Source organism: Elephas maximus, chromosome 7 (assembly GCF_024166365.1).
Source record: "Elephas maximus indicus isolate mEleMax1 chromosome 7, mEleMax1 primary haplotype, whole genome shotgun sequence".
Lineage (NCBI taxonomy): Eukaryota > Metazoa > Chordata > Mammalia > Proboscidea > Elephantidae > Elephas > Elephas maximus.
The window spans coordinates 7,444,488-7,455,811 of NC_064825.1; the positions used below are offsets into that span (position 1 = coordinate 7,444,488).

At 43.0% G+C, this 11,324-nt stretch overlaps 1 protein-coding gene across 2 annotated transcripts in view; it reads right to left on the minus strand.

The window, feature by feature from the left end:
• HOATZ (HOATZ cilia and flagella associated protein) overlaps nt 1-9,661 on the minus strand; it is a 32,541-nt gene extending 22,880 nt beyond the window's left edge. For both annotated transcript variants that reach the window (XM_049889329.1, XM_049889327.1), the window contains exons 1-4: nt 9,498-9,661; nt 4,897-5,361; nt 3,993-4,031; nt 3,505-3,572 (exon numbers count right to left, since the gene is read on the minus strand). In XM_049889329.1, the coding sequence (XP_049745286.1) occupies nt 3,505-3,572; nt 3,993-4,031; nt 4,897-5,122 (333 nt within the window). In that variant the 5' untranslated portion in view covers nt 5,123-5,361; nt 9,498-9,661. The remainder of the gene's footprint in view (nt 1-3,504; nt 3,573-3,992; nt 4,032-4,896; nt 5,362-9,497) is intronic.
• Nucleotides 9,662-11,324: the final 1,663 nt, after the last annotated feature.

Here is an 11,324-nt window from a genome sequence, read left to right on the forward strand (position 1 = left end):
AGAGTTCAAGAAGCCAGTCAGGTTATGGTTAGATTGTAAAGGAACTTGAATGCTATGCAATGCTGAGAAGTTTGGTCTTGATTCTGTAGGAAATGGGGAACCATGGAAAAACAGTAAAAGTAGGAGAGCAATATAATCAGATTTGGATGTTAGGAAGATAACTGGTGTAGTACAGAGGGCTGCTTTGCATACTCTGCACACATCCTTCAAAACTCAGCTTCCTTCAATAAACCGAATGCTTCGAAGGCCAGTGTAGCTGCAGAGGGGGCTTGGGGACCATGGTTTCAGAGGACATCTAGTTCAATCAGCATAATAAAATCTATTAAGAAAACATTCTGCATCCCACTTTGGAGAGTGGTGTCTGGGGTCTTAAACGCTAGCAAGAGGCCACCTAAGATGCATCAATTGGTCTCAACCCACCTGGATCAAAGGAGAATGAAGAACACCAAATTATGAGCCCAGGAGACAGAAAGGGCCACATAAATTAGAGACTACATCAGCCTGAGACCAGAAGAACTAGACAGTGCCTGGCTACAACCGATGACTCCCCCAACAGGGAACACAACAGAGAATCCCTGAAGGAGCAGGAGAGCATTGGGATGCAGACCTCAAATTCTCATAAAAGACCAGGGTTAATGGTCTGACTGAGACTAGAAGGACCCTAGTTCTCATGGTCCCCAGACCTTCTATTAGCCCAAGACAGGAACCATTCCCAAAGCCAACTCTCCAGACAGGAATCAGACTGGACTATAAGATAGAAAATGATACTGGTGAGGAATGAGCTTCTTGGATCAAGTAGACACGTGAGACTATGTGAGCAGCTCCTGTCTGGAGGGGAGATGAGAAGGCACAGGGGGACAGAAGTTGGCTGAATGGACACGGAAATACAGGGTGGAGAGAAGGAAAATGGTGTTTCATTAGGGGGAGAGCAACTAGGAGTATGTAGGAAGGTGTACATAAAGTTTTATATGAGAGACTGACTTGATTTGTAACCTTTCACTTAAAGCACAATAAAAATTAAAAACAAAACAGAACAAAACTCAGCTTCTTTGGAAAGGCTTTTTGACCCCTTAAGCCTAATTTTGATGTCCTTCATTGTGTTTCCATAGTATTATGTGCTTACATATGTCCTAATAATCTATCATAATCATTTATTTTAATTGGCTGTCTTCCCTACCAGATTGTAAACTGCCAGAGATCAGGGACCACATCTTATGTTTGCATCTCCAACATCTAGTACAGTCCTGGGTACATGGCAGGTTGTCTATAAATATCTGTGGAATTAAGTAAGTAACTAATAAATTAATAGAAGAACTGGATGCAAGGAAATCATCTCTAAGACTCAATGTAACAGCCCAGTAGCAGAACATACACCTGTAACTCACATCATATTGTCTTATTGACAAAAGCTGATAAAAATTAATAACAGTTTTAGTTGTAAACTGTTTATTTCTGTTCACTTCCTAAAGTGAAATAAAATGAAAACTAAATTCCAAAAGTACTGTAAAAGTCAACTTTTAATGATTTTTAATTCATTGAAAATTAGGCTTTTTCCCCTCCTAAAAAGTCCTGATACAAATATACAGTACATAATATCCTAAAGGGAGAAGAAAATGCTGACTATTTCAAATCACTGAATTTGTAGTCCACAAAATGAATTAATGTGATCAGCAAACTCAAATGCATTGTTCTGTAATTTATGTAGAATCCCAGATAAACCTTTCAGAGTTTGCCAATATGTCCAATGATTAAAGACACTAGGCCAAAATGGATCTTCCATCTTTGCTTTTATACTACACGAACAGTTATAGAATGGAATTTATCCATTAACCAAATGAGATGGTTCTATAAATCACTGTATTAATTGCTGAGTTAAAGGCTTTGCCTATATCATGAAAAGCACACAAGAGATGTTGCCAAAAAGAGATGTGTTCAGTTGATTTGACTACACCAATGTGTTTAATTTCAGCTTTTAGGCAAAATGGTTTTAGATGACAGGCTCATTCTTCTGACCATTTAATTCTGACCTATTAAGATAATTAACTCTATTTGAATTTTCCAGTTCTTACGATATTTCTGTTCTTGGAATGTTACATATGGTTTTGGGCCTTATTGGACAGAAAGCATGTGAATCTGTCTCCCCCCTTTTTCCTATTATCCTGTTGTTCCTATGAATCCTTGGGCTTTTGCAAAGACTGAGAATAGCCAACGTTTAAACCTCCAAGGAAGCACTTGTTAGCCATCTCCAAGGAGTTATACACTCAAGCAATAACTGGGACTAGCTAACCAGAGGTCGCAGAACCCTTTGGGCTGACACCAAGTCATTCAGCTCCTAGGTCTTCTACGTGAAGAGGTTATAGGTTAGAGAGCATTCCTACAAGATTGCAGCAGAGATCATGAAGCTTTGGAGCCTTCATAATTTCAGTATGAAGCAAGACAGAATTGGAAGAGTTATTGATATTTTGAGCCAGTATCCTTCCAATAAAATTATTAATATTTGTAAAGCACTTTATGGTTCACAAAACACACATACTAGATGCTTTCAAGATCCTTACTATACCCAGGTGACCCAGTAAAGACAAGTACCATATGCTCATTTTAAAGTAAAAGAAACTGAAGCTCAGAGAGATCCAGTATGTACTAAATAATCAGAAGAGCTGGACTCAAATCTAGGTATTTTTGACTGTAAATACTATGCTCTTTCAACTATACCCAGTAGACAGATTTATATGTTGTCATCATCTTCACAGATAAGATTCTCAGTTAATAAACCAGTATGATTCTAGAGATTTGGCTACCAACTCAATTATGTGTTTGCTGTAGCTAATTCATTATTTTAGTACTCTATAGTTATTTTAGCAGAGCACTGGTGGTGCAATGGTTAAGTGCTTGGCTGCTAACTGAAAGGGGGGCTTTGCTGGAGAAAAGACCTGGTGATCTGCTCCCATAAAGATTCCAAAACCAAAACCAAACCCATTACTGCTGAGTCAGTTCTGACTCACAGTGACAGAGTAGAGCTGCCCCACAGGGTTTTCAAGGCTGTAATCTTTATGGAAGCAGACTTCCGCATCTCTCTCTGTGGTGCTGCTGGTGGGTTCGAACTCCTAACATTTCGGTTAGCAGCAGAGTGTTTAGCCTCTGGGCCACCAGGGCTCCCTCAAAGATTACAGCCTAGGAAACTCTACGGGCAGTTTTACTTTGTCCTGTAGAGTTGCTATGAGTCCAAAGTGACTCAGCAGCATACAACAACATAATGAAGACTGAAAGCCTGAATTTATAGTTTATTTCCTGATGATTGATAAAGTTACATCTAATAATCTAAGTATTAATTTAGAACTACTCTCTAAAATGCAGATATACAAAACAGTAATAGAAACTAATTAAAATTCTAGTAAAAGTTTTTCTAATTGCTTAAGCTAACACACTAGAAATGGAGAACTTTCACATACGTATCATTGAGGAGGTTCTATGACAATCAGAGGACCTTCTGCGCTATCGGCCTACCTCTTGGAGATACTCTAGTTTCTCCACCGACCGCTGAACCTTTAGGGCTTCCTCAACTTCCGTACCCTCTAAAAGAAATAAAGTCAAATTCAATCTGAAAGAACTTTACCATGATTTTACAATAATCTTGAGACAGGCAATAGACTAGGAGGGTAAACACAACTCTATACTGTGCCTTGAAAGTTCACAAGCTAGATTCGTACAGAAGTGGAGGTTGAATTAATGAGCTAAGGCAGCAGGGAACCTCTAATTTCCCGAAGGTGAGTAAACCTGAGTCCAGAGACAAGGAAAGGTCTGTAAGGAGAACACAGCCGCAAAATCAGAGATTAGGTATTGTCCTCCGCATACACAGGGTAGTCACTGAGGCAGGGTTGGGTATGCAGCTCAGATCGTTACACCAAAGCATAAAGTTGTATCCTTATACGTATTACCTATTTTCTGGAGAACCCGAGTCAGGGATATTGAAAGGCAGAACACTTGATACTTACTGTTATTCTCAGAGGGAAAAGGCTGGAAGTGACATTTCTCTAAAAAATATAAATGGGAAGTAAAGAAATCATTGGAAAAGACCACAATATTAAAGAATTTGAGCTTTGTATACCTGTAAAATTGCATCATAACGGTTTCCACATCCTAGGCCTCACTCTGGGCTTGCCGGCCAGAGAATTTGATTCCTACTGTTTACTCCGCCTTCAACTTTCTCTAAGGCTTTCATGTGTGAACTCGTTATGTAAATTACTATCCTTAATATCCTTCCAGTCAACATATAACATTCCCCCAGATTATTCTATATTGCTTGGTCAAAAAGATGCCATTAACTTTAAGACGTACTTTTAGGTGTAAGGAGGAAACCGTCCTGGGGTAGAGGTTAAGAGCTACAGCTGCTAACCAAAAGGTCAGCAGTTTGAATCCACTAGGTGCTCCCTGGAAACCCCATTGGGCAGTTCTACTCTGTCCTATAGATAGGGCCATTATGAGTCGGAATCGACTCGACATTAATGGGTTTGGTTTGGTTTTAGAGGTAAGGAGGAAACTACTGATCCTTTTCGGTTGGAAGGATTGATGGGAAGGTTTAGGAACAATTTGAATAGTGTTTTAAACATCTGAAAGAAAAATTCTTATTTAAGAATTTGTTGTTGTGTGCGGTCCAGTCGATTCCGACTCATAGCGACCCTATAGGACAGAGCAGAACTGCCCCATACGGTTTCCTAGGCTGTAATCTTTATGGAAGCAGATTGGCAGGTCTTTTCTTCTACGGAGCCGCTGGGTGGGTTCTAACTGCCGACTTTTTGGTTAGCAGCCTAGCGCTTAATCTTTGAGCCACTGCGATACCCCACGTTGGTTAGGGTGGAAGCAGAAAGTAGAAATCCTCTACAGGAGGCAGCAACTCACCTGACGCGCTGCATCCAGAGGGCCGCGCCACGGGTAGACGCTGCCTGCTATCTCTGGACAGCACCAGCTGGGATTCGGTAGGAGGATATAGCGACGCCGAGATCCAGAACTGCTTGGCCAAGTTTACGTCTGGTTCGGAGGAGCCGGCAAACACCAGTGGTCCGTGCGGGAAAGTTTCATCCGACTCTTTTAGGCTGCTGGGACTTCCTCTGGGCCGCGTCTCCATGGCAGCTCAGGACGCTTCTCCGAGCTCTCTCTTCCCTCCCACAGGCCCGCCCCTCCGGGAACTGCTAGGTTGGTAACAGTAACAGCCGGAAGCCCTTGGTCTTCTCGGTAGGTGTTGGGGTCTAGCGCGTGCTTTGGGAAGACCTGAAGCCTACGTCTGCGGTGATCAGAGGTTTCGGGACCAGTCCAAGCCTTGGAGTTGAGAAGAGTCAAAACCCCAACTTTGGGGCGTGTCCTGTCCTATTGGAGCCAGTGGGGTAGTAGTTTAGCCCTCGCATCCTCAAACTGCTCTCCACCTCCCAAACTCCCAACCCAAAAAGGAAATCCTAAACTTTAAATACCTTTGCCCCACAGCCCCAATCTCTGCTTCCAGCCTAGATTGCCGAGGCTCAACATCCCCTACATGGAAATTCTGGTGCCTGCGTTGGCTGGAGAATTCAATAGGGCGGCTAAGATATTAGCCTATGGGAGAGCTAGGGGTATGAACTGGGCCGATAGGTACTCATGCTTATAGGCTATGAGATATTCTTTTTCTCCAAATCTTTTAAGATAAACCCTACGAAATAAGCTTATTTATTTAGATCCTAACGCCATCTGCTAGTCATTTTCACTAAAGGCTGCCTAGAATGCAACAGTTGGATCACTAAAAGAAGGAATGTATCAGAATGGATTAAGTCCCTTCATGAAAAATAAGTTTTGAAAGATTGTTAATATAGTCTAATCAAAATATAAACAAATATGTGCGCATAGCTTCCCTGGCAGGTTTTGTTAACCGAGGGACAATAACCGTTTCAGCAACAGAAGTTTTAATTACTGTGATAGGAACACAGATGGACATAACAGAGCCAGTTCAGGAAAGGAAATGAAAACACAGTAATAACCATAATTTATGTCTCAGTTGGCACTTTATTCTTTCAAAGTATTATTAACAATATCTTCTCATGGAAAGATAGTTCAAAAGTTGATAATCACAAGACTATATAGGAAAAAAAATTCCTATTTTCCAGTATGTTAAAACAAACAAAAAACCCCTAAACCGGTTGCCATCTAGTCGATTCCAACTCATAGTGACCCTATAGGACAGAGTAGAACTGCCCCACAGGGTTTCCAAGGAGCAGCCGGTGGATTTGAACTGCCGACCTTTTGGTTAGCGGCGAAGCTCTTAGCCACTGCACCACCAGGGCTCCAATGTATTAAGGTATCTAAAATCTTTTGGTTAAGAGCTTGAAGGAATATTGAAAAATTATACCCATCTCATACATTGCATGTTTTAGCAGATAAAATGTTGCTGTCGCTTTGTTCAGCTATTGGTAAATAGGCGATGCGTAACAGCAGCATGTATCAGCACCCCACCCCCCGCCCCGTCCCCAAACACATCAGTGTTGCATAAGTAGCTTAGGATGAATTATCAAGCCTTTTTACCTGGCTGTGTGGTTAGTGATTGGTCCTGTTAGCAATCAGCTAACTACACTGCCTAGTAACTAGACTCACGAAAGGTAATTTCTGTCAGAAACTGTAGTCTCCAGGTGGTGCCTCCATAAACTGCGACAGGCAGATCATGGGTTTAGTTTAGTCGACAGGTTGGTGACTAGCCTAGTAAATGATAAACACAATGAATCTCGGCATACAGTTTCAAACGTTATATGGTGGGCTCCTCCAAGCAGTTTAAAGTCATTAAATCCCACAAATTTTGCTTTCCTCATATGAGATTGTACAATCTGACTTTACTCATAGAGATAGCTAACCATTTAACTGTGTCTAGAAAAATAAGCCTGAGCGTCCGCAGGTTTGCTCAGACTTTGGCGAGGTGCTCGCGCTGAGGGCGCTCTCCCGGGCCGCCGCTGACGCACCGAGTCGCTAAGCGCAGCCTCCTCCTCACGCGCCGCGAGCCGGGCGCGAGCCCCTCCGGCGCGGCGCCGAGCGATGCTGTGCCTTGTTTTGATGGCAGTGGAGTTAGTGATTGTAAGCGCCCGAGTACAATCAGCTAATTACACTGCCTACAAACCGAGCACCGGGCGCCCGCGGGCTGCAGCTCCGGACGGTCCGCAGCGTCTCCGGCGGGTCGGGGCCCGACTCGGCCCCACACTTCACAGAGGGCGAAGCTCGACGGGGCTCGGGCGCGCGGCCCAGGGCGAGGGGCTTCCCGGCCCCCGGAGCGCGCTCCTGGGCCAAGCGGCACCCTCGCCCGGCCGGCGCGCGTTATGCCAGCCCCGCCGGGTCCTCGCCGCGTAGCCACGGCCAGGGGGCGGCGCTGCCGGCGGGGACGTGCCTCCCCGGCCGCGCACCCCAACCCCAGGTGACCCTGGGAGCTCCAGGCCGGAGGGCTCCATCTCCACCAGCCGGAGCGCCCCCGCCCTGCCTCCGTGCCCTCAGTCTACCCCATCTTCGAGGTCCCTCCCCCTCAGGTTCCTCTTCTCCTCGCTTTCTCAGGCCGACTCCCACCTCCCCGTCCCTCGGCTCAGAAACCTTCTCTTCAGGTCCCAGCCCAAACCCCAGAGACTGGTCTCTCAGCCCTGTGCGCCCCGCAGCTCCGAACAGCCGAGTGACCCCAGCGGTGGCCAGCCAACCGCCCTTGGAACCCCGCGGGTGGAGGGGCGGGGCGGACGCGCTGTGGGGCGGGGTGGGGGAGGGGAAGGGAGGGGAGGGTGGGGTGGGGGAGGGGAAGGTGGGGTGGGGGAGGGGAGGGTGGGGTAGGGGAGGGAGCTGCGAGACCGGAAAGAGGGCGGGCCCCTTGAGGGACTCTTGGGAAGAGGCCTTGGAGACAGGCATAGATTCTTGAGCAGTTTCTTTCCTGACAGAGGTGAAAGGGCAGAGTCCCCCATCCCTCTCCCCAAGAAACCATGAAGACCCATCGTGTTTTTATGTCCATTGCATTCAGGGAAAACAGATTTCCAGGTACCTCAAATTGTAGGCCTGGTTTTTCAAATGGAGGTAGGCCTGGGTAGCCTCTGACAGGTGGAAAGACTGCCTGTTGAGAGTTCCATCCCTGCCTGTGCCTTCCCTTGAGGACTTGGCCTTATACTTTTGTAGGGTATGCAGTGAGGCAAAAGGCTGGATCTTCTAGTCAAATAAAGAGCCAGCCAGCTCCTTAGTTATGAGCAAGGTGTGGTCCTCTTGAGATCCAGGCCTTAGTTTTGAACTCTCAAGGTCAGCTTTAGGTAAAATTATTCCTGCTTTCAGCAAATATTTAAATAATTGCTGTGTGTTCAGCAGCTAAGAAGTATAAGGCATGGCCATTCTACCTTCCAAATGCACCTTCTAGGTGTAACACAAAGTGAACAAGTGCTATTTACCATTCAAGACAGTATATAACAAATCACTAAACGGTGTAGGCTTTACTGCTAGAAATAGAAGCAGGGGAGCAATCAGTCAGGGATAGTTAATGGAGGAGGTGAGACTAGAGTAGGGCCTGAAGCAAGAGCAAATTTGGATATTTAGAGCAAGGGTTGTGGAAACTAGAGAAATAATGTCTTGGGAGGAATTTTATTATCCTATTCTCAGAATTTTATTCCTAAAGATGTAAAGGTGTTTATGTGTGTATTCAGAGTAGATCAGACAAAGGAGGCAGCTACAGAGGACTTCTGCTCTACTAATAATTCTTTCCTTTTTTTTAGTACTCCTTCCCCTCTTCCTTCAGTGAAAGAATCAGGAGAAGAAAAGCAGTGTGATCTGATGACAGACTTTGTGGGACTCAGTTGGGAAGAAGGAGACACCCTAGAGTATAATCTTCATGCACCAGCATAGTGCAATCACTGTTGACCCCGAAGGCTAGTTTTCCACAAGGAACACTTTGCAGCTGTAGATTGACTTCCTAAACTCAGCAAATGGCCTCACGGATGCCACTAGTAACAGGGATAGGACCAGGTAACCTGGATCATTCAACACAAACTCCAAAGTTACACTAGTAAACACCAGAAGTACTTCCCAAGGATGAGTTTGAGTGAGTTACAGCATTATTTTTGTGTATGAAAGACAGCACATTTCTGCCAGGCGTATGGTTTGCTGTGAACACCAAAGTGAAGAGTAACAAACCAAAGTGAAGTATAAAACTAAATCACTTACACTTGTTAAAATGTGTATTATACCAAGCTGCACCAGGCGACATGCTAAAATCAGAGCTAATTAGCCTCTGGGCTACCTCGAGATAACTGCAGAGCCAAGTTTGTAATTTTATGTTTATATAAAAAATCAGGAGTAAAATAGCCTCCATTCCATTAACAAGTATGCAGACTTATAAAATCTCTTAGGTTTAGGACATAGTTATTAAGAAACAATTCTGTTGTTTCAAATTGTTAGTCATTTTTACCAAATTCAGTATTTAATACTTCTTCCCAATTGATATTTTATGATTATTAGTTGCATCTTAAATGTCTTACCTGAATTGGATTGCTGCTCTCCAAGGCAATGGTTGAGGTAGATGCCTTGACAAATTAGACTTTTAAAACGTTTCTTCAAAAGTAGTTAAAAAAAAAGAAAAACTCATACATAAAAGTCTTCGAGATACATTGCCTACTGAAATAATTTTTTAAAATGCAGTTTATGTAGTATGTAATACAACTAAAAAATTAAAATAATGACAAAAAATGTGTGTGACCTAGTTCTGTTCACATTGAAAGAAAGAAAAAAAAAAAAAAAGAATGACTGCTTGTTCTTATGGTTGCTGTTGATTTGGCCTGCAGTTACTAGAGAAACTCCAAGGGCCTCACTCCCTTTATGGTTCATGTCTAGGCATGCCTGGAGACCAGGGAGACCCACAATTTAATCTAAGTAAGAATGCTTGTGGTGTTTTAAATGCCCAAACAGAAGATTGCATTTGTTTTAGACAGCACCAGGAAGGCACCTTTCAGGGGAATTGTTTATGGTTTTAATTTATGGGCTTTTGGTCATTGGGGAGGTTGGGGGAGATGAGGGATAAGGAGAAGTGGTGAGGTTGGAGATTAGGAGGAAACCAAGAAGAGTATAGAAAGAAATACCTCCTTATTTAGATTTGGCAAATTTGTTTTGTCTTAACTTATCACACCGAGGTAAAAGACTAGAGAGATGGGGGTTGGGGCTTTGGAAATAACTTCTTCCCTTTAATACGCGAAACCTCACAATGTGAATGTTTTCTATTTCTCACAGTTTTTGAAGGATGCTGTTGGGGGAGGAAGAAATCAAGAGTCAGAATGATTAGAGATTATTGGATTTTAGTAGCTTCTTCTTAAACCTGTTTTAAAAAAAAATGCATATTTTCTCTTAGGAAATATAAAATTATGTTTCGTTTTTACCTGCATCAATAAACATGAGATTACCTTATTAACATTCATGATGCTATACTTAGGAACTACTTTATATCTTGAAGCAAGACTAAATTGAAGTCAACATTAGTGCTTTTAAAGAACTAAAAATTGATGATTCATTATGAGAGATTTTCCTCCTATCTAAAATGAAGTGCCCGCAGTTTTCATAATTTCATACTTCTGGTTCCATTTCATTCTGCTCTCATTATTAGTAAAAGTGTACCAGATTCTTAATTAGCCTCTTGATTGTGTTCATGGATTAATCAATACTGCTGCTTTCAATAAAAATGTTAATTTGTCTTTTGCTAATCGGAAACAATCTAACAAAATAGGCTTTATAACTGAAGTTGCACTGGCTCTTAGTTATGGCTTCCTGGGTAGGAACAAACATATTGTGTATTTACCATATTTAGAGAACACAGCCTCTGTGGATTTATGGTCTAGTTGGATAGGAAAGTTGTATGCATAGATAACTAACTAAAATAGATTATATTAAGTACCAAAATGGTTAGACTAATAGGTGCTTCAGGATCCTGAATACTAATGCAAGCTTCATTATTGCAAGCATTTAGGAAAAAGGAAAATCATCAAACTTTCGGGTAACAGGAGAAGGCTATATGGAAAAGATGAGATTTGAGCTGAATCTAGAAAGAAAAATGGTATCCCTGGGTGGTACAAAGAGTTAAAGTACTCACTGCTAACAGAAAAGTTGGAGGTTTGAACACACCTAGAGGCACCTTGGAAGAAAGGCCTGGTGATCAACTTCCAAAAAATCAGCCACTGAAAACCACTATGGAATCCAGTTCTACTCTGACATACATGAGGTCGCCATGAGTTGGAATGGACTCAGGGGCAACTGGTTTTAGAAGGAAAAATAGGATATAGATAAAGGGAGAAAACGGAGAGTGAATGTTCTTGGTATTG